This window comes from Eptatretus burgeri, chromosome 1 (genome assembly GCF_056783735.1).
Source record: "Eptatretus burgeri isolate ZD-2024b chromosome 1, Ebu_testis_v1, whole genome shotgun sequence".
Taxonomy (NCBI): Eukaryota; Metazoa; Chordata; class Myxini; order Myxiniformes; family Myxinidae; genus Eptatretus; species Eptatretus burgeri.
Window position 1 is genome coordinate 16,763,729 of NC_140961.1, and position 23,974 is coordinate 16,787,702.

At 36.2% G+C, this 23,974-nt stretch overlaps 1 protein-coding gene and 1 long non-coding RNA gene across 3 annotated transcripts in view; one reads left to right on the forward strand and one right to left on the reverse strand.

Moving 5' to 3' along the window:
- The window catches only part of LOC147033942 (dedicator of cytokinesis protein 1-like), a 681,090-nt gene that overhangs the window by 133,823 nt on the left and 523,293 nt on the right, over nucleotides 1-23,974 (forward strand). Inside the window, exon 16 of the mRNA XM_085873660.1 lies at nucleotides 23,432-23,504. Coding sequence (XP_085729786.1) covers nucleotides 23,432-23,504 — 73 coding nt within the window. The remainder of the gene's footprint in view (nucleotides 1-23,431; nucleotides 23,505-23,974) is intronic.
- LOC147033943 (uncharacterized) lies at nucleotides 16,671-18,553 on the reverse strand. 2 transcript variants are annotated; one of them, XR_015056180.1, is made up of 4 exons: nucleotides 17,884-18,553; nucleotides 17,631-17,789; nucleotides 17,141-17,198; nucleotides 16,671-16,854 (listed from the first exon to the last, which is right to left on the reverse strand). It is a non-coding gene; the product is annotated as an uncharacterized LOC147033943 (long non-coding RNA). The 2 variants fall into 2 exon arrangements; XR_015056179.1 differs by having other exon boundaries at nucleotides 17,631-18,549.

The window sequence follows — 23,974 nt, forward strand, 5'->3', positions numbered from 1 at the left end:
CACGGGGGCAGTGTACTGGGCACGGGCAACCCTCGGAAAGGGACCCGGGGCACCAACACGCCACGTGGGCATCGAGGGGAGTAGCCGAGGAGGGCACTCCCCAGTTTTTAGGGAGCTGGTTGGCTCAGAGGAAGTGTAGTGCCCGGGGATGCCATTGTTGGAGAATCGGCAGAGGGTAGTTCCTACCAAGGGAACCACGCGTCCCAGCCATGAGACTGTGTAAGGGCACGGGAGGAAAATCGGAGGGCATGGCCCAAATTTGGAAGGATACCAACACAGGCGACGGGAATTTGGTTGTTAGAACCGATAGTTTAAGTGAGAGGGGCTTTTGGAAAGCTCCGGGGTGGTTTAGGTTAATAATTGTTAGGGTAGATAGGAAGTGTACCTCTCCGCACCATCCATCCCTTCGCTCTCGTTGTGGGCTGCTGGACCCACCTTGGGTTGAGATCGCTGAAGTCTGAGGAGGCCATTCTGAGGCTTGGATTGGGCCTCGACACAGGACGCCAGCTCTCCCTTATTCCCTCCAGGAAGGGAACGTAAGGGTTGGGAGTAGGTTAAGACAGGATAGGTTAGCTGAACAGAGACTGCAAAGGGGGTTCGGAGACGAATTATAGAAGGAAGTAAAAATAAGTAAAATAAAACAAAAAAATAAGTTGGGGCGAAATTTGGATTTTTGCAAACTAAGGGAGTGGGTATGAACAGAGACAGGCAAAGGCAATAGGTTGGGAGGGAGACAGTAGGGTAGGTCCGAGCCCGACTTCCGAGTGGCTTGCACCACTGCACTCCCTCCACACACTTGCAAGAAAAGAGGCCGGCCAGCTTCATCTGCCGGCTATTTTACTGCAAGGCATGTGCTGGTCAATCATCTGCCAGCTGTTTATTACAAAGCCTGTGCCGGTCAGCTTCACTACCGGCCCGTTTTGCTGCAACGGCCTTGTCCTGCCTTGGCATGCCTTGTCTGCCTGCCTTTGCCTTGGCCCCATGCCTGCTGCCCTGTTGCATTTTCCCCCATTCATTGCCATGTGCGCCAGGATCATCGCGCGTGCTGCAGGGACTGCCCTGTTGGCAGCCTCATCACGGGACTGCACTGGCAGCCCGTGCACCGTTTGTTTGCTGCGTCAGATCATCATACGTGCTGCAGGGACTGCCCTGTAGGCAGCCGCATCACAGGACTGCATTGGCGGCCCGTGCACCGCTTGTGTTCACTGCGCTCATTTTAAGGGGGAGGCCACATTTCCTGTCACCGGCATTGTTCATGAGCCAGAGACTGCGTGTGAGCAGCCTGGCTCCCGGTTTTTTTTCACAGAGTCCATAGATCCTGGGCCATGGTGGAGTGTGTAATTTATAAGTAAGAGTAGGTAAAGAATACTGGTTCTGGCTCACTTTTCCCCATGTAAATGAATGGGGGATTTTCAGCCATGAAATTTTTCTTTTTTTTCCCCTAAAAAAAAAAATCCCCTTTTTATCCCAAGGTATATTTATTTGTCTCCCCTTTTAACCTAGGGGCTCTCTATTCAAATAACCCATACAACAAGATAAAGATTTGTTAAAGGTGATTCTAAAGAAATATCTGAAACGTCTAAGCCTCGGGACACTCTTTATCAAATAACCCATACAACAAGATAAAGATTTGTTAAAGGGGATTCTAAAGAAATATCTGAAATGTCTAAGCCCTGGGACACTCTCTATTCAAATAGCCCATACAACAAGATAAAGATTTGTTCAAGGTGATTCTAAAGAAATATCTGAAACGTCTAAGCCTCGGGGCACTCTTTATCAAATAACCAATGCATATTGTTTAGCTCACTCATTGAACCTATAAACATTTGTTCATTCTCAAATTCCTTCAATAGTTTAATTTTCTTTGCACAATAATCCCCATCTAAAATATTGAAAAACAATACATTTGAATCTTTATATTTTTTAAGATACCCCTTTTGTGCCATTACGAAATGATAAACTTCTCTTAATGATCTCATCTGGCCACCTCCTGAGTTGCATATCATTTTGATATTGTAGTAAATTATTTTTCCATTGTTCAATTGATAACCATCAAATTTTTCAGTCCATTCAAACATATTTATTATTTTCTTTACACCCTCTAACTTATTGGTTTTTAAATTGATTCGCATATTTGTTTTATTTACCTTTGTTTTAGATATTTTTTCAATAAGACTTATTTGATATTTTTCACATTCATTATGTTTTCCATTTATATACCAAGACTGAGATTTTCTCCACTCTTTAGTTTGACTAATACTTGGTTCGACCATTTATATATTGTGAAAAACGCGGCGGTAGCCCTTAAAAACCCTAACCCATCTTCCCATCGTTAAAACTTGTGTCCATATGGAACACAATCTATTCTATTCACTCTATCATACAATACCCATATGGAACACAATCTATTTTATACACTCTATCATACAATATCCATATGGAACACAATCTATTCCATTATCTAAAATAAATCTCTTATCATCAAAGGCTCCTAATGCCTTTTTATTTACTTCTTCACGATATATCTTATGTTTATAACATCTTATTGTATTCATTTTCTTATATTCTTCTTTCTTATTCATCAAACAATTATAATAATTTCTAAAAGTTATTGATTTCTTTATTACACATTTCTTTATTCCCTTTAATCTTTTATCAATCTGATCACCATACTTATAAGCATATGCCTTTGCTCTCAATCCAATAAACTCACTCATTACTTTTCCACCCAACTCATCCTTAAACTTACCAATAACCTTTTCATTCTTTTTTGAAAATAACTCACTCTTCTTACTAAAATTACTTGTATCATATACTCCAATGTTTTTCTTCATATCTTTATAAACATCGTCAGTTTTTATATGTAGAATAAAACTATCAGTGTCCATATACAACAATGAAACATTTTCACCATACTCTTTCTTTAAATCATTATACAAATAATCATACATCAATATCTTTGATAAATCAAGAACTGCTGTTCCAATATAAATTGGTTTATCCATGACAATACTTTCCTTTTTCATATGAATAGCAGAAAAGTTCTCTGAAAAAACCTCTTCTCTCTCAAAACTTGGTTTATTTATCAATCTAGAAGCTTCTTTCCAAGATGTTGCAAATCTAATGTTTTGCCTGTTTCTAACATTCTCCATTGTCTTTCCAAAGACAGCATTATTCATCAATTTATAGAATTCCCCTTCAAATTTTACTTTTGTATTTGTTCTCATATCTGTATTGAATTTAATATACTTTTTCATCCAAGGACTTTGTTTAAATTTTAAAACTCTATGAATTTTAGCTACTCTCAACCCAGCAGATAAATATTGTCTCAAGTTCCTTTGATGCAAAACATATCCCTCTTTATGATAGAATGTTGTTAATAACTTTTCTGTTGATTTGCCTTTAATATTAAAACTTTTATGATAATCACTGAACCATTCTTTCTTTGGGGTTTCTTTCTCACATGCAAAAGGAAGGTCTTTATGCTTATTATGAAGATCACTCGGGTACTTCAAATCAACTTCAAAATAATAACCTTCTTCTTTGTCATTCAATTTCTCTTGAGAAGAAATAACAATATTCATCAAAGCCTTTTCATAATCCTTTTCTTCCACCCACTCTAATTTACCATAAGGCAGAGATTGAGACATTGCCCATCCATACAAATTATTAGCATCAAAGTACATCAAATAATTACTATCTTTTTCACTCTCATAATTTGGAAGATATTTATTTTTTGCTTTAGCATATCTTTTTGAACATACTTGTGATATTCCACCTCTCTTAGACTTCTCAATTATCAAAAGCATATCTACATCACTGACTAAATCTATATCTTGTTTTGTCATTTTCAACATTGCACTCCAAGCTAAACCAGGAGCTGTGAAATAGTGGGCAGGATCTAATCCATAACAATTTTTATTATGGCAGAGTGATCTAAAAGCTTCAAACACATCAGCTAACAATAAAACATCTGTTTTTAGATACAAATCATGATATTCTCCAAGGTTCTTTATCTTAAATATTTTCCAAATTTCTTGTGCGTGTTTATATTCCTTATCACTTATCTCTTCTTCATAAAGGTTATTATAGAAACTTTCTTTTGAAGGAAGTTGTGTTTCTTTAAATCTCATAAATGAATCCATATAACCATAAGGATAAATTCCCTTACTTGTAAGAATTTTCTCTTTACTTTGAATTTCATTCCTTGTTTCAATTTCCTCTCTAGTTAGAATTCCCTCTTTAATCAGAATTTCATCTATAATCAGAATTTCCTCTTTACTTTGAATTCTCTCTTCAATCTGAATTTCCTCTTTAGTTAGAATTTCCTCTTTTGGAAAGAATGAATTAAGATTTGGAAAAGAGCCTGTGGAGCTTAGATTTGATGCGAGGTTGGCTAGTGGTGTTCCCATAAACTTGTAAGAATCAAGAAACCGAATACGAGTTATAGGTTTTGTGAATATCATTTTTGTAAATGAAATATACTTTTGACTTGTGTTTGTTATGGCAGAAATATTCCCTGGTGTTTTTGAAAGTTCATTTATAAATAGATGTGTATCATAGTTGGCGCTGTTGTGAAGAAAGACTGGAATAAAAGAAGGTAATTTATAATTAAGATTACAACAGGAATGAGCGGGACCTCTATATTTACCAGTAAGATGACAATGATCCCTAACTTTAGACTCCTCAATTTCCTCCTCACAAATATGACAGATATTGTTCTTTCTAAATTCTAATTTTTCTTCTATGGTTAATTTCATCGGTTCATTTGTTTCTTTCATTAATTTAGTTAGTCTTATACAATCCTTTTCTAATCGTTTTACAAACTCTTGTGAAGCATTTTTTCCACTATACTGTTCAAGTTTATTATACTTTTCTCCAACAGATGATTTGATATAATAACAGAAACCACAAGGAATATGTTTTTGATATTTATTTGTATATGGTTCTTTTGGATTAGGAGAAGCAGTATTTATCTTTTTAAGGATACATTCAAAATCAGCGTATATCACAAATGGGTGCATGATAGATTTATTATAATCTTCAAAAGAAATCTTTTCACCAGGTTTAGGCATTGTAATTACAGCTGATTTATGATTACTACAATATTTTGAATGTTGTTCTAATCGTTCTTTTGTATGAAATGAATTAAGACATCGCTTACAAGGATATATTTTGTTTGCTGTTCTGAATACCTGAGAAGAGATTAATCTTGATAAATTATTGATGTATGTGTAATGTGAATTCTTTCCAACACTAAAATATAAAAGATCAATGTGTGTTTCTTCATTTTTATAGTTGTTTGAAATTTTTAATACTTGAACTTTGTTTGTACCCGTTAATCCATATACATTTATAGAAAGATTATTCTTTTTCTCAAATTTAGGAATATCTGTTAGTGGCATTGGGAAATTAAAATCTTTAATGTCCAAGGTATTCTCATATTTCATATATTGTTTTACTCTTTCTGAATTACATTTTGGTGGATGTAAGTGAGCAAGAACAGACCAGAGAAAACATTTATTATCATTATTCTTAATATTAACAACTGCCTTCTTTCGTTTTATTTCTTTTGGTAATTCAATATAAGAAGAAGCTTTAAGAGGGTTTGATTTTAGAATGTGTATATCGAAAAAGATGATTTTTTTAATATTGAATCCACTTCCTACCACTGTATTATTAACATCCTCCTCTTGTCTTGATAGTTCTTCATAAACCCCACTATTCAAAAAATCTTGAAATGATGTTATAAAATGAAGATCTGTTCTCATAAAAGGAGTTTGTTCTTCATCTTGTCTTTTCATATTCATTTTCACTCCCATATAAAACTTTAAAGTTTTCATTTCTTTTAATGTCTTTTTAATAAAATTTTCAACATCAGGTTTCACTATTTCAATTGATTCAACTATTGATGATGGACCGGGTTCTCCAAATTGAAAAATCCTTATTTTTATATGCCCTTTAAATGCCCCATCAGTGTTTTCAATATAATAGTCTCCCTTTACTTTAAACTCATTTTTCTTGTGTTTTTGTGATTGAAGATGTCTATTATAACTACTCTTCAAAACATCCTTTGAGCAGATATCACAATGTTTTCTTTCCAACTCAAGAGGAGATATTTTATGAAATAGATTAAATGTGTGTTTGTTGGTTCGGAGGTGTTTTCTATAATGTTTATATTCGTGATTACAAACATCGCAGTACGTTGTATTCACCATATTTATATAATAAAACTTTGCTTAAACTAAAATTTTCTTGATGAAAATTTCGTTTATTTTACAGGTGAATCTGTGCTTAAACTAAAGTTTTCTTGATGAAAATTTCATTTATTTTACAGGTGAATCTGTGCTTAAACTAAAGTTTTCTTGATGAAAATTTCATTTATTTTACAGGTGAATCTGTGCTCAAACTAAAATTTTCTTGATGAAAATTTCATTTATTTTACAGGTGAATCTGTGCTTAAACTAAAATTTTCTTGATGAAAATTTAGTTTATTTTACAGGTGAATCTGTGCTTAAAACCATTTTATCCTCCAACTTTTTCACTTAATAAATACAATGTTTCAAGACACAAAAGACAAGTTTCAATCAATCTCTTCATTTGTTAAAGATACTGAGAAATATGTCAAGGATGTAAAATTGAACAAAGATAAATATAACAACTATTGGATAAAAACAATTATGGTGGATATGATGAGTTCTTCAATTTACTTCAGTGGAAGGGCTTTTAGTATACCTGGAAGAACATCAATGAAGGTATCTCTAACAAAAGTTTCTCCTCTCCTTCTGGCAATATATTCAAAACTAGAAAAAGCAATGAAAAAAGAAAAGGTATCAAAAAATAAAAACCTTGTGGATGAAGCTTTAGAAAGAAAAGATAAGACCATCTGTAATATGCAAGGAGAAATTTGTATTTTTTTCAACAACCCTAAAGATATAAATCCTGATGAAATAAAGGATGTTAATATATCAGGTGAAATGACATTTCGTTCAATTGTAGTTAAGGATCATTTTAAAATTACCTTTAATATAAAAAATGTAGCATTTGAATCTGTTAATGAAAAAATGTATATCGATATCGATGGTAATGTTTTTTCTACTAATTAAATGAGCCAATATTCAACTGAAGATTTTGAAGATTATGAGGGTGATTATGATACCGAGAGTTTGCATTCAAACGATAGTTATGGCACCGAGAGTTGGTGTTCAAATGATAGTTATGAAAGTATAGATGATTCTGAAAGTATCGAAGATGATATCGAAGATGAATTTCAGTTTAAGTAAAGTTTTACTTTATAAATATGAATAGTTTACTCGATTTTGAGCCTCTTGAATTCCATGATTCTCCATATGACAAATTTGAGAATTGTCCTGCGTGTGAAAGACGGGGATTAAACACAGAGTCAAAAGCCTATAAACAATGTATATTCTGTGATTATCTTCTAATTAATGATAATCAAAAATATAAAAAGGAAAATAATTCTTTTAGATTTACACCAAAAATGAATTACTTTACAAGATTGATTAGAGAAATGAATGTAAAGTACGAGGGTGATAACACACCTTTCCTTACAAGGGAAGAAACTGAACGTATTAGAGAAATGTTCAAAGGATTGTTGTTATATATTATTCATGGATGTGATTTTCAGGGAAATATCAACACAAGATATTGCATAAATAAAATAATGGATTATCTTGAAATTAAACCTGAACTTAGGATAAAATATAGAATTTCGAAAAAAGCCAATAATAAATTAAATAACCTGTTTTCCAAATATATAAATGAATGATTTTTTACCCATTTGGGAAAATAAGATAAAATTTGACAACCATAAAAATCTCCCAAATTCATTAAGATGCCTCATAGTTGGTTCAAGTGGATGTGGAAAAACCTGCTTACTTTTAAAGATGCTCCTCACTCCCAACTTTTTAGATTATGATAATTTAATAATTTTCACAAAGTCGAGTTTTCAACCAGAGTATCAACTACTCTCACAAGGTTTTAATGCTGGTCTTCAAAAAGAAGATATAATCGGTTTATTTAAACTTCAAAAAAACCTAAATGATTTTAACATTGAAGATATAATACAACTATTTTGTGATACACAGAGATGTAAAAAGAAATCAAATCCGATAACTTGTATTCTTAGTGATAATACGGATGATATACCGTCTCCCCAAGATTTGGATAAATCCAAAAAGAACCTCGTTATCTTTGATGATTGTGTTAATGAGAGAAACCAAACGGTAATGGACAGCTACTACACAAGAGGGAGACATTCTTCTTGTAATTGTATTTATCTTAGTCAATCGTACTTTCAGCTTCCTCGTCGTTCCATCAGAAACAATGCTAATACTTTTATTTTATTCAAGTTAAATTCAATAGATATAAACAATTTTTGGAGAGACAATTGTTCTACATTATGTCGTAAAAAGGAATTTGGGGATTACATGAAACACACGACTGAAAAAATATAAATATATTGTTGTGAAACAAGATGAGATATTAAATGATATTTTTTCAATAAATAAATGGATGCGAAAGAAAGAGCAAGAAGATTTAGGGAACATCAAGAGTTGGTTTCAAAAGTTGTAAAACAGCAGGAAGACATAAAGAAGAAACGCAGACAGAAACTAACGGGCGAAGAAGCATTTGAAAGAAAACAAGAGAAATTTTTTAAACCACTTTTAAAAACTTCCCAAGAAAAAATTAAAGATGTTTCCACAGTTCCCACAGTAGAATATACTCCTAAAAAACTTCAAATGTTAAAAGATTTCAGTCAAATGACGGAGGAAGAATTAGAGCATATTGGAGAATTAGAATATCATGATGAAGAATTATTTCAACAACTGGAAGAGATTAATCAACCCCCTGATTATATTGTGAATGCTGTTCAAAACAATGAATATTCAGCGGATTCAAAAACCAAAGCAGGACTCATTCCAACAGAACAATCAGCAATATTTCATCTTGTTCAAGAAAAGGTATTGATATTTAATGATGAATTAAGGTTCTTAGGTTCTGCTCAACCCCCTGTTAAACTCACTCCGAGATTAATGTTTCTTCTCACAAAAGATGGAAGACAAGGTTCAACTGTGAGGGATGAATCAAAGTATATTGATAAACCATTGGATATGGAAAATAATGATGATAGAGTATATATTGATCTGCTGAACACTCTAAATTATAAGGTTATTCTTTCTGGTAAAAGTAGGAAGAATGAGAAGGAGAAACACATTATTCAGGCTTTAAGTATCCTTGGTTCAGGTGTTAGTTTTCTTCCAAATGACCCATCGCAATTAGTGAATAGACTGTTATTGTTGTTAGGCAGTAAGAAGGCTGGAAATAACAATTGTTTTAATGAAGCATCAGCCATTTTAGACCAGTTGATGAACATGAAAATAATTAATAAATATCAATATAAAGACATTTTATCTCATATTAAATAAGATGAGAAGCACAATCCTTAGTTTCAATTTCACAACAAGCGACCACACATCTTCATTCCCATACCCACTACAACTTGACACAACAAAAGAATATGAGGCATCTTTATTGTCCATGGAAACTTATAATACCTTATTTAATATAACCGAGAAAAATGACAAGTTTAGTTATAATCCGGGAAATGGATACAAAACGATAACAGTCTCACCCGGAGCATATGAGATTTCTCAAATATCTTCCGAAATTGCTCGTCTTATGAAAGAACAGGGTGATGAACCAAAAAATATTGTTATAGACATTCAAAAACATACTTCAAAATCAACGATTAAAGTTAAAAATAACTACAAGGTTGATTTCACAATTGATAATTCATTTAGAGAGTTATTGGGTTTCTCCTCAAAAAAGATTGAAACTAATGGGACGTTTTACAGTGATAATGTCATTCAAATATCCTCAGGAATAAATTCGGTGTTAATTCACTGTGATTTGATTGATGGTGCTTATAATGATGGAAAAAAAACAAATACAATATTTTCATTCAGCGCATACTCAACCCCAATTGGTTATAAATTCAATATGGAACCCAAAAATTTGGTTTATCTACCTGTGTCAGGAAAAAACATACACAGAGTAAATTTTAGGATAACCGACCAAGATAATCGTGTGATTTCTTTTTATGGAGAAGTTATATCCATCAGAATTCACCTATGTGAAGTTTTCCAATAAATAAATACGATGGTTATTGTGAGGAAACACGAGTTGGGAAAATATAAAATAATTACAGGGGATGGGATGTTCCTTTCCCCATACTACAAGGGTGAAGGTATGTATCTTGGTAGAGGATACTATAAACCTAAGAGGCAAAGGGGTGTTGGACATCAATTTAGAGGAGATGGGATAATTGATACTCTCATGGGTATTGGTTCAACTATTCTTAAACATAAAGATCTAATTGGTTCAACTGCTTCTGCTGTGGGAAATGTAGCAGGTGCTGTAAAGAGCATAAAAGATGCCCAGAAGGAATCTCATAAATTACAAGCAATAAAAGAAATTAAGAAAGGCAAAACTCAGTTGTCCCCCCAAGAACGACAGAAAATAATTCAAATACTTGGATCAGGGTTTCAAAAGTTTTAACATCTTTTTTTTCCTAAATAAATACAAGTATGGAAGCAATTGATAGTATCTATGATTTGGATGATACCATTATTATCTCAAACTCCACTAAAAAAAAGATTACTTCAAGGTAAATGCAATAACTGGAACAGACTGGAATACGAATGGTACAAAAAGTTTTGAAATAAATAATCAACAAACCTATTTGAATCTCTCCGAAAGTTTCTTGTTGTGTAAATTTAAATTCACTAAAGCTGGGAATAACACAAACGCTACACTTGTAAATGATTTCTTCTGGAAAATGTTTGATAGTGTGCGTTTGTATATTGGAACACAAGAAGTTGAAGCGGTTGATTATGTCTCTGCTGTATTTGAAATGATAAAATTTACACTCTATACATTCAGTGATAGAATGGGAAAGGGGTCTGTCGAAGGTTTTATTCCTGATATATCAACGGGAACAAACACAGACCCTGGATATACTCAAATGAAAGGAATGTATAATGATGATACAAAAACAGAAAATAGTTTTACTGTGGCAGTTCCTCTTAAAGGTATATTTGGATTTTGTGATCATGATAAAGTTCTGTATGGTCTTAAAATTAGATTTCAACTACAAAGGAATGATAATGAAAATCGATTGCTTTTTGGTGTTGCTAGTGCTTTTGGTGATCAGAATAAATTTGTAATTGAGGAGATGAGTTGGTATATCAGTGAATATACTCCTAATCTTAAAACAGAAGAGATGTTGAATCGAAGACTTAACTCAAAGAAACCACTCAGTGTATCATACCTCAAAAGAAGATGTCAACACGTTAAACTCAATCAAACTACTTACACGTGGAATTTGGGTGTTCTGGAAGGAAAGCCACGATACCTGTGGATCATTTTTAAAAATCCAGATGGTGATACTGCGACTGATAAGAATAATGCATTGAGTGATAATGCTAAGGTGAAACAACTTCGCGTTTCTCTAGATGGAACATTTTACCCACGAGATAGATTGGAAATTAATTGGGAAAAAAATGATTTTGCTGAAGCATACAAGTCTTACCAAAAGGTGTGTGAAAGTAATGGAAATAAAGAACCTATTTTAGATATGACAGCATTTAAAAGTTTGCATACAATCTATGCGTTTGACCTGAGCGCTCAAAAGGAAACTATAAAGTCTAATCGAGTGGATACTTCCCTATACATTGAAAGAGGAGAGAGTGAAGAAGTTGATACATATTGTTTGCTTTTGGAACAAACAGAATTGCAGATTAATACAGATAATGGTGTGATGATTAGTCTCACATAATTTTTTGTTAAATAAATGAGTGGCAAAGTACCAACTGGGGTATATGTTAATCAAATCAATCTTCATAAACTATCATCTTGTGTTCAAAATCAAAAGCCTTGTACGATTAATGTTAATACAATTCAGAGAAAAGGAGCAGTAAGAATTGATGTTTTTCTCACAAGAGAACAGGTTAAAATCTTGAATGACACTGGCTCACTTAAAATTAAAATGACAAAACCAATGTTGAAAAAATATTCAATAAGAGAGACGAGTGGAGGATTTCTCCCATTTCTAAATCCTTTATTTGCTGGTTTAAGTGCGGTTGGAGCATTGACGGGTGGTATTTCAACAGCGGTGAAAACTGCCAACGAAAGGAAGGCTCAACTCCAGGCTCAAAAAGAATTGGAAAGACAAAACAAAGAGTTGGAGAAACAAATTAGTGGAAGTGGTGTAATTGTAGATTTTGCTGAAAAACTTGAAGGCCTGCCTGATAAAGCGAGATTGTTAGTTGGAGATATGCTTTCTTCTATAGCACAAGCAGGTGTAAAATTTAACGAAAAGAGGTAATGGATTATATCTTTCTAATAAATAAATGAGCATTGATGAGTGGTTGAAAGAATTTGGAAAGAATACAACATCAAATTTACAACTTGTCAAATATTGTAAGAAATTAAAAATTCATAATGTGGTTATTTGTATGAGAGATGAATTAACAAATGTGCCGAAACATACAAAGGATATTATTATGAACTTAGAAGATAATAATGGGAACGGTTCTCATTGGGTTTGTATTTTTAATAGTCAAGACAAATATTATTTTGATAGTTTTGGTCTTCCGCCACCTGTTGAAGTCATAAAATTCTTACAGAATGGTGTTTATCAAACATTTCAAGTCCAAGAATTAAATTCCAAGTGTTGTGGTCAATTATGCCTGTATGTGTTATTTCAACTCAACAAAAATAAAAAAATTTATGATATTATTTTTAATCTAATATAAATGACTTATGTTGGTAAAGATGGTTCTATCTTTGGTGTATCTCAAGAACTGGATATTGATTTATCAAATTATTACACAAAGGCACAGGCTGAACGACATAAATATAATATAACCAAAAATATTAACATGAAAAATGCTTATAAATTAAAAAATTATCCAACCCCAACTGAAGCGAATGACTTGGTGAGATTAAGTGATTTATCACAATATATATACTTAAATAAAACGGCTGTGTATTCCAAAGATACAGAAGTGTTGATATTATCTCCAGGTCATACAGAATTCACAGTTCGAATTAAAATAAATTTTTTATAAAGAAGGGCGTATCGTTTGTATGAGAATAGAACAATGGGGGTATGATATGAATGATTTAGGGTATAATTGGTCATTTAAAATTAATCTCGAAGACCTGGAACAATTAAATCAGTCTCGTAAGGAAGAATATTATCCACTTGGTATCGAGAATGAGTTTTGTGGGGCTACGATTAGTAAACAACAAATAAAAGAATTTAATAAGGGTAAATATAATAATGGTTTTGCCCTTGTTTATCTCATGAAAACAGAAAAAACAGGATTATATATAATAAGTAAGGAAATACAAAATGATTTAACTATGGGAAGATGGGGAGGTGTTTCGTGCCATAATATTATTCTAACATATATTTCTAATACATAAATGATAGCAAGAAGGCTTCAAGAAAATTATCATTTCTGTGTTCAAGCATACCTTCAAGAAAAGGGTATTCGGTATTTTAATAAATATGTTCTACAACATAAGAATGAGGTATTTTCAATAAAAGATTGGCATTATGCTGATGTTGATAAACCGACAACTTTAGATTTAATTAGAATGTTAAATAATGAAAAAATTATAAAGTTAAGAAAAGGTAAGGCTCTTTTAGAAATTCAAAAGAAATTTTATTGGTTTCCTGTTGTAAAAAAAATTATTTTGGATACAGGAATAACAAGAAATCCTGATGAATATATGTATAATATTCTATGGGGTGTAAGCGATTCAAGGATAGTAAGGGATGAGGGAGGAGTTGAAGAAGAGAGGGAAGAGGAGGAAAAGGAGAAGGAGGAGAGGGAGAAGAAAGAGAAGGAGGAAAAGGAGAAGAGAGAGAAAGAGGAGAGGGAGGAAAGAGAGAAGAGAGAGAGGGAGGAAAGAGAGAAGAGAGAGAGGGATGAAAGGGAGAAGAGAGAGAAGAGAGAGGGATGAAAGGGAGAAGAGAGAGAAGAGAGAGAGGGAGGAGAGGGAGGAAAGAGAGAGAATGAATAAATATCAAAATATGGAAACCAGTGAGATAAAAAAAAGATTGGTGGTATTACAGAAAATAACTCAACCCACCGAGGAGGAAAACAAAGAATTGACAAGTCTATTTGCAATACTTTCAACATTGACATCGGTAAGATATGTATTTTAATTCAAGTTTTTCATTTTTTTTTCTTAAATAAATGGGGGAGAGAGTGAAGGCATTTCTCAGGATTCTTTATGTTTTAAAAATCAAGATTCAAATGTGCATGTTGGAAACTAAAAAGGTTTTTTCACTCTGCAGGAATTTTTCCCATAAATAAATGAGTTATTGTCTCAAATGTAAAAAGAAAACTAATACTAAAAATATTTCATATATTAAAAGTAAAAATAACAGGGTTATACAAAAAGGTATATGTTCGGTGTGTGGTTCAAAAAAAAATCAATTTATCTCCAAACACAAACTCGGAGGAGATATACAAAAGTTTTTATCAGGAAGTAAATTTACAACTACTGGAATACCAGGGGAATTACATCTTCCAGGGTATTCTTTCTGTGGTCCAGGCACAAACTTGGATAAAAGATTAGATGAGGCAGACAATCCTAAATCCTGGAGTAAGCCTATCAATAGAGTTGATGAAGTGTGCATGAGACACGATATTGATGATGGGAATACCACAACGTTGGAAGAAAAGCATGAAGCCGATAGAGAAATGTTGTATAATTTATCTCTGATACAAAATCCAACCTTGAGAGAAAAAGTTGATCGGTTCATTGTGAAGAAGATGATCAGTGCTAAATTGAAACTTGGACTTGGAAATTCAAAAAACTTATAGGCTCTAATGATTCCATTAAGACTGAAGAGCAATTAGCTGATGAATTACATAAACCAATATTCACAAAGTTTCAGAGAAGGAAAGTTTATTCCAAGGAAGTTGATTATATCTGGTCTGCTGATTTGATTGAACTCAATAATGATAAGGGGTACAAGTATGCTTTAACCATTATTGATTTGAGGAGTAGATATGCGTGGGTTGTCCCTTTAAAAAACAAAACAGGTAATACTCTTATGTTAGCTTTTCAACAGATATTTAATAAAAGTAAGAGAAAACCTAAAAAATTGTGGACTGATGAGGGTAGAGAGTTTTATAACAAGACATTTATGAATTTTCTAAAAAATAACAGTATTACATTATACAGTACCTTTAATGAAGGGAAGGCAGTTGTTGTTGAACGTTTTAATCGTACCTTAAAAGAGAGACTATATAAAAAAATCACACAACTCGGTTCACAACAATGGTCATCTTTTATTCAGGATATTGTGGATAAGTATAATGGCACGATTCACACGGCAACAAATATGAAACCATCAGAAACATTTACAAAATTAAAATATGAAAAAGAGATTAATGTCAGAAAACCTAAGTTCAAAGTTTGTGATATCGTAAGAATATATAGGTGGAAATCTCATTTTAAAAAAGGTTATATGAAAAGATGGACCAACGAGCTTTTTAAAATTGTTGATGTAATAGATACGGTTCCTTGGACTTATAAGATATATGATTTGGAAGGGGAAGAGATTTTAGGTTCATTTTATTCACAGGAATTACAAAAGACAAAGATAAATTGAAATTTTTTGACTCCGCCCCTTTTTGACTCCACCCACACAAGCCCCGCCCACACAAGCCCCGCCCACACAAACCCCACACAAACCCCACCACACACAAACCCCTCACAAGCTCCAATAAATTGAAATTTTTTGACTCCGCCCCTTTTTGACTCCGCTCACACACGCGCCTCCCACCCAAGCCCCGCCCCCACTAACCCCACACAAACCCCACACAAACCCCACACAAGCTCCACACAACCTCCACACAAAAACTCCACACAAGCTCCACACACACAAACCCCACACAAGCTCCACCCATATTCATCATATTCACATAATTAGTGATTAGTTAATTAGTTCCCCACACACACAACATGTCTATTTAATTAAAAAATTATCCACCCATCCACACAAGCTCCACTCATCCACCCATCCCCCCATCTCTCCACCCATCCATTTATCCACACAAACCTCATCCACATAAGCCTCATCCACATTCACCCCTCCCACACAAGCTCCACCCACATAAACCCCTGCCCACATAAACCCTGCCCACATAAACCCCTCCCACATAAGCCCTGCCTACACAAGCTCCACACAAAAACTCCACACACATAAACCCTGTCCACATAAACCCCTCCCACACAAGCTTCACCCACATAACCCCCCCACACAAGCCCCACCCACACAAGCCCCACCCACACAAGCCCCACCCACACAAGCCCCACCCACACACGCCCCGCCCACACAAGCCCCTCCCACACACACCCCACCCACACAAGCCCCACCGAAGCCCCGCCCACACAAGCCACGCCCACACAAGCCCCACCCCCTCATCCCCCTGTGCGCCCCCACCTTTGACCCACCACCTCCCTCATCCCACCCCCACCCTTCCCCACACACACACATGGGGAGGGGAGGGATGGGATGAGGGGGTGATGGGTCATTGGGGGAGCGCACCTACCCCCCCCCCAACCCCTCCCTCTCGTTCATGTCTTGATTCTTTTTTTGTAATTCAGAATCAAGTAATTGTAAACAAAACAAATATAATTTATTAATATTGAAAATATTAAATATTCATTTGCGAGAATGTATAATCTTTCCCAGCAATCTTCTTCAGATGTCTTGTGATTTCGAAACTCAGACACCATATTCTGTTTTGAAACAAAAAGTGGATAATAATTAGGTTTTATAAAGATAATTACATGGTAATATGAGTAAGCCTCGTTGACCACTGAATTAACACACCAGGAGCCTGTCATCCTTTCAAGGTCAATAAAATGAATTCCAGTGTACTGACAAAACCACGTCCAAACTAATGATGCAACCAACATTAGGCGACATTCTAAAGAGAGAGTGATATTAATAATAATTCAGAAATATTTACCTCCAGAAAATCATGTGTTGTACGAGTGATAATAATAATTCAGAAATATTTACCTCCAGAAAATCATGTGTTGTACAAGATTGCTTCAACAGCTGATGTTGTGCGATAGTGCTGAAAAAAAAAAAAAAAATTTAAGGGTATAGATGAAGAGACAGACAGAGAGAGATACAAACAGACAGGGAAAGCAACACACACACACACGCGCACACGCACACACACACACACACACACACACACACACACACACACACACACACACACACACACATACACATACACATACACATACACATACACATACACATACACATACACATACACATACACATACACATACACATACACATACACATACACATACACATACACATACACACACACATACACACACATAGACACACACACACGTGTCTCACCATTGGTTTAATTCATTCGAGATCAGAGACCAGTCATTATAAATCATTGACCTCTTCAATAAGAGCAGAGAGAGGTAGGTAGAAAGACAGACAGAGAGAGAGACATACACACACACACGTGTCTCACCATTGGTTTAATTCCTTCGAGATGAGAGGACGTGATAAGACTTCGTACCACTCATTGTAAATGTCTTTCAATTCTCTTCTAAAATCATTGATCTCTTCAATAAGAGTATTAATTTCATGCACCACGTCGTGATATGTAAACTCAATTTCTCCCAATGACCTGTCAGGGAAAAAATATATATATCAGAATTATCATGATTTAATTAATAATCATTTGCTTCATCGTTCAAAGAGAAAACCATACACAAACTTACCAACTCTGTAGTGAGCTGTTGTCTTCATCGGAAGAAAGATCGCCCATGTCTCAGTTGTAAAAATGAAAATCCCGTCTGGCAGAAACTTTGTCTGGCGAATCACTTATAAAGCAACGATGAGGAGATTGCTTAATCATTGGGTGTGGCCACAGGAAATGACAAGCTTCTCTTAATGATCTCATCTGGCCACCGCCCGAGTTGCAAATCATTTTTGTACATAAACCACGCCATAAAAAAAGTTTTGATTCAAATGTTTTCAGTTCATGCCGTGAAAATGAGGAAGTGTTTTTTTGACACGGTCGTGCTGTGTGAATGAGGAAGTGGTTTTGGACTGCCATGCTGTGAAAAAATAGGAACTATTCTGTGAGACAAGGTCTCGTGTTTATATTTTATCTCAGAACACGAACTGAAAACATTTGAAACAAAACTTTTTTTATGGCGTGGTTTATGTACAAAAATGATTTGCAACTCGGGCGGTGGCCAGATGAGATCATTAAGAGAAGTTTATAATTTCGTAATGGCACAAAAGGGGTATCTTAAAAAATATAAAGATTCAAATGTATTGTTTTTCAATATTTTAGATGGGGATTATTGTGCAAAGAAAATTAAACTATTGAAGGAATTTGAGAATGAACAAATGTTTATAGGTTCAATGAGTGAGCTAAACAATATGCATTGGTTATTTGATAAAGAGTGCCCCGAGGCTTAGCCGTTTCAGATATTTCTTTAGAATCACCTTTAACAAATCTTTATCTTGTTGTATGGGTTATTTGATAAAGAGTGTCCCAGGGCTTAGACGTTTCAGATATTTCTTTAGAAACACCTTTAACAAATCTTTATCTTGTTGTATGGGTTATTTGATAAAGAGTGTCCCGGGGCTTAGACGTTTCAGATATTTCTTTAGAATCACCTTTAACAAATCTTTATCTTGTTGTATGGGTTATTTGAATAGAGAGCCCCTAGGTTAAAAGGGGAGACAAATAAATATACCTTGGGCTAAAAAGGGGATTTTTTTTTTAGGGGAAAAAAAGAAAAATTTCATGGCTGAAAATTCCCCATTCATTTACATGGGGAAAAGTGAGCCAGAACCAGTATTCTTTCCCTACTAGTAAGGATAAGTTGTAATTGTGAATGAGTTGTGCCCCCTACATGTGTGTCATAGCGCCAGCAATTTAGTTAAGTCGTCTGCATGAGTGGGTTTGTTTAGTTAGTTACTCAGCCCGTAGGTTATTTACTTTTGGGACACGAATACACTAAATGTCGCACTCAAGGATCCGAAGGTAAATCGTACGAGGGGAAACTTGCACATGATGACACACGAAAATTCAATGACTCGGGACGAATCTGTAAAAAGGGGAGGGTGTCGTGTTACGGCTGTGGAAATTCGCAGAACACCATAAATGTCCATAGTTCAGTTCAATCGATAAGTCTGTGTTCAGTTCGATTTCCCCACCGTTGTTTAATGGGATTTATTCGTGTCACAGGGCTGTGATCCTTTGAGATAGTTTTTCTTTTCCTATCGTTATTTTACAACCACCAACATCGCTCCCAAATAACCACAACGCCAACCACGCCACCATCACCAACCACATTTCAACCACCAACCACGATCGCCTCAAACCACATCACAACCCTCTCCGCTCATGTAAACTGTCTCTAAGAAGCGAAGCAAACAAAGGAGCATCGATGGTGCACGGATTTTCCCGCCTGATTCTCCCGCCTTGTTATTCCCGCCTGTTTTCCCAGCGCTTTTGTGTGGGGGAGGTGCGATTTGCGCCAGAGGTCAAAGGTGAAAAAGGTGGGGGCCTGATTTTGGGCCAATGAATCTCCCTGGACCTGTGCCAAGAATTATTCTCTCTGCCCTCGTGAGGCGCGTGGGGAGGCGGGCGAGAGGGCACGCCCCTTTTCTGGAAGCTTCTTGCAGGAGCTGGAGGTGGGCGGAGCGATAAAAGGGGAGGGGTGAGGCGTTGGAACGGAGGGATATAAGGGCGCGCAGAATGCCAGGTCTGGGGTGTGGTGGTTTTCGGTGGTGCGTGGGGCTTCTTCTTTTTCGTTGTCTTGGTCTTTGAGTCTGTGGTTCGGGTCGAGTCGTCGGAGCTCGCAGTCGGTGGGGAGTCCGGGCGTGGCACCAGGGACGCGGACGGGAGGCGCCGGTTTGCTTGATCTGTCGCGCAAGCCTGCGCATCCATGTGGAGAGTGCCGGAGAGAGCTCGCCCACCATCGCACCACGAGGGTGCAGGTAACCTGCAACGGTCTCGTCATATTCGTTCGGTCTGCCAAGTCCCACGCCAGGTCTACGGACCCTGTCTGGCGCCCTTGTCTTTTGAGGGTGGCCTTTTCTTTTCTTTTAATGATGTGGCGCCGACTCTCCATAAGTAAAACCTGTTTAAGTGCCTGTAAATTATAAATAATAGTCGGTTGTAGTGCTTTTACCTTGCTCGTGTCTTGTCCCCTTCCTGCATTGATTGCATGACTGCATACGTGCACGTGTGTAAAATAAATGTGCTTGTGTGAATGTAACCCGTTCGTTGCGTCCTCCTTTCTCCCCATTGAAATGCCATCTTGTATTGCAGAATAAGAGTTGGGGTTGTTAAATACCCGGTAAATAGAATCGGATCCGGCGAAGTTGGGCGATCATACCCGCTCGGTTATCACTAAAGAACGGAACAGACCGCTGAAGCGGTTCGTGTCCAAGCCGACCTGCGTCGAGGTACGGTCTCCCGGTAGGCTACCCACCCAGGTACTTAGGTCTATCGATATTCGGCGATTGACCCTCTTCTGCACGGGTAGAAATTGGCTCGGCAGTGGTGGTATTAAGAACCCACCCGTGACAGGGTTCCGGCGTTGTTCCAGAAGGTCATGACTGAATTGTCCGTCCGGTGGGCGAGCGGCTACTATTGGTGGAAAGCGGCCGTTCGCACGCTGGCGGGCGCGAATTCGTAACAATATATAGAGATATAGAGAGAGGGATCGATATATTGAGATAAAGGAAGAGGAAGAGAAGCAGAGCAATGGAGAGAAGGGGAATCAATGAAGAGGAAAGGCAGTGATGCTTCACCACATGTTGCAGTGCACTCCAGGAGATAGGAGGTGGGGGAGCAATGAGGGGAAGTGGGGAGGGGAAGGTTGTCATGTTCAAACCGAATCGCATAACCATCTGTCACTTTCAAACAGCATGTATCATTTTAAAATATATTGTTACATCGGCTTCCTTTGAGGTTTGCAACTCGCACTGCAGCTGCCACTCTATTTGTCTGCTCTGGAACTGGATCTCTCAGAGGGGGTCACACACCAACCAGAGGTGCCTGGAGTGTCAAAGAAAGCATGAACAGCAGCAGCCAGACTCATTGCCAAGTCCAATCCTGCAATCTAAACCTCAAAATGTGGCTCAGGACAAGAGACCGAAGAGCTCTTCACATCCTCGGTGCAATCGTGTGTGTGTGTATTTGTGTTTGTGTTTGAGTTTGAGTTGCATGTTTTTTGTGGAATTCTACTGGAGCATTTTAATGTGGAATGTGACACACCAAAATGATCATAATGACCTCCTGAGTTGATTAGGCAAATTAACTGCAAAAAGTCCATTAGAATTCACATGTTTTAAATGCAAGCCATGTTAAGGCATATAAAGCAGCTAAATACATCCTTCTACCATGGCATGACATTCGAATTACAAAATAAATAACAAAAGCAATGATAACACTTCAACAAAGCATGTATTAATTCATACTAATAATATTTCCAACAATAATAAGAATAGGAGTATCATATGGCAATAACAATCACGAACATATAATCCCCGTGTTTGCTCCAAGCACATCTGTGATTGGTGAAAGGCAAGGTAATTCTCAAGCAGTACAGCAAGCTGGGATGCAATAAGGCTGTGATGACGAATAAAAATTTGGTCCATCGGACTAACAGGTCTACTAGTGCTTATAAACACCCGGAGACGCCAGTGTTTCATGCCTTCATTTAATTTCAGCGCACGTTTTACAAGCAAAATACATTTGATTTCAGCACACATTTTATCACCAAAATACTTTTGTTGTGGGATTGTGATGGAACAATGTCAAAAGATGTTGTGATGGTAATTCATAAGAAGATTGTGGTGTCGTATTGTGGCGTCGTAATGTGGTGTCACTTCTACCTTGTTTGTTGTTTTTTGAGATTTCATCCCTCTAAGTTTTATATTTAAAAATTTTTTTTTCTTGTTTCTGCTATTTTTAGTCATAAAATGCTTCAAGTTTTATATATAATTTGTTATTTTGGTATGGATTAATTCCATATGTTGTTAAATTTGGATTATGGTACATTCTACCCCCCCCCCCCAACCCTGGCTTTGGGATCAGTCGACGATGTGGATTACAGTGTATCAGTGCAGAAATGTCGATACGATTATCATTTTTCACAACAATAAAATGCTCAATGTTTTATATATTTTGATATGGATTAAATCCTTCTATGGAATTACATTGTTTTAATACTTGGTTCAGTTGATTTGGGAGATGGTTAGAATATGCATCACTTTGGAATGGTTCTGTCCATTTCCCCCCTTATCACAATCCTGGCCTGGTTTGGTTGAGTCTCTAGTTACGTTTGATTTATTTTTGTAATAAAACGATTGATGTTTTATATATTTTGAAATTTTGGTTTGCATGCAATGGCTCAGAGACAAATTAACTTCCTCACATTGGAATCATCATCATCGCTTCAGCAGTTATTGCGTTAGGTTTGGCTACAGTTTTACGTTGTTTTTAGAGGGGAAGAAGAAGAAGTTCAAATTGGCGTTTTAGCGATCTCCCGATGTGGTACATAAGCAATGTATTCTGGCGTCTTTTCAATCTTGGTAGTTCAAAAAAACGTTAGAATATAAGTTATGGCTTTTAAATGCTTATGACTACACTCTGTCGTAGTTTATGAGCATATCATTGTGTACACATTTGAATGGGTGGCCATTTTTTTTTCCCCCCTAATTATCCCTGTATATGGAATACTACCTTACTCCATGAAAATGAAATCAAGCATGCAGTGAAACACCAATGCAAATGTTTTTGGAATTGTGTTATGATTTGACGGATTAATTAATTATGGATAAAAATTCTTTGCCCTTGTATGTTTCTAAATTTTCTTCAGATGCAAAGGAACAGTCTTGCAAAGGACGAGTCATGACAGAGCTAAATAGGTTTTTGTTGATCCGATGATTTAAATTCTTCTTCCCCAGAACATGTTACTTTCTAGAAGCTTCGTTTAAATCCTTCATACGGCTGTGTTCAGTCAGATTTGGTATCCTAAACACTTCACCACTCTGTGTGCTAGTACCACATAATGCATAACTTTGTTCAAATGTGTCACAAGAGTTGCCATGGAAAACCAATGCTAAACAATGCATCTACCATGGAAATCTTCTCTTTGTGATGGAAACAAATATATCTTGTCTATATTAAGATTTTACTGAAGTCTACCATTAACTGTGAGTCAAATTATTGTCCTTTCAAAATGTGACAGTTTTCTGTGTTGCTTCACAAAGGACTATTTCCTGTGCATGATCCAGGTGGTCATTCCTGTGGAGCTAGTTGGAAAAGCCCACCTGCACTTTTCCTTTCGGCACCGCTCAACACAGGAGGGTAAGTAAAAAAAAATGTTTGCCCAATGTTATGGCAGGCAATATCACACGAATTGGATAATTTCAGAAGCTATGCCTGGTGTTGGCTTCATGGTTTGGGGGGTGGGCATGGGATTCCAGGATCCTGAGTTAAAATCCCACTTGGCTGTTGAATTAATACCAGGTGGGGTTGACTGTCATCTTTCTGAGGTCGGCAAAATGAGTGCCAGCTTGCAGGTATCCTGTGTCGGAGTAGTGACCCTTCCAGGATTGTGCCCAATAGCCAAGGAGACTGCTTAGGCAGCACCAATACTCTGCACAGAGTATGGTCCCAATGGATGGATGGATCAGAAGCTGTTTATTGCTTTGTCGATTGTGTATTTAATATTTTGCAGTTTAATTTTAGTAACTCCCTCATGATCACAACCTCTACATGCATATTGATGAAAATAACCAGTGAATTAAAAATGATTTTGAGGAGATACTCACGAG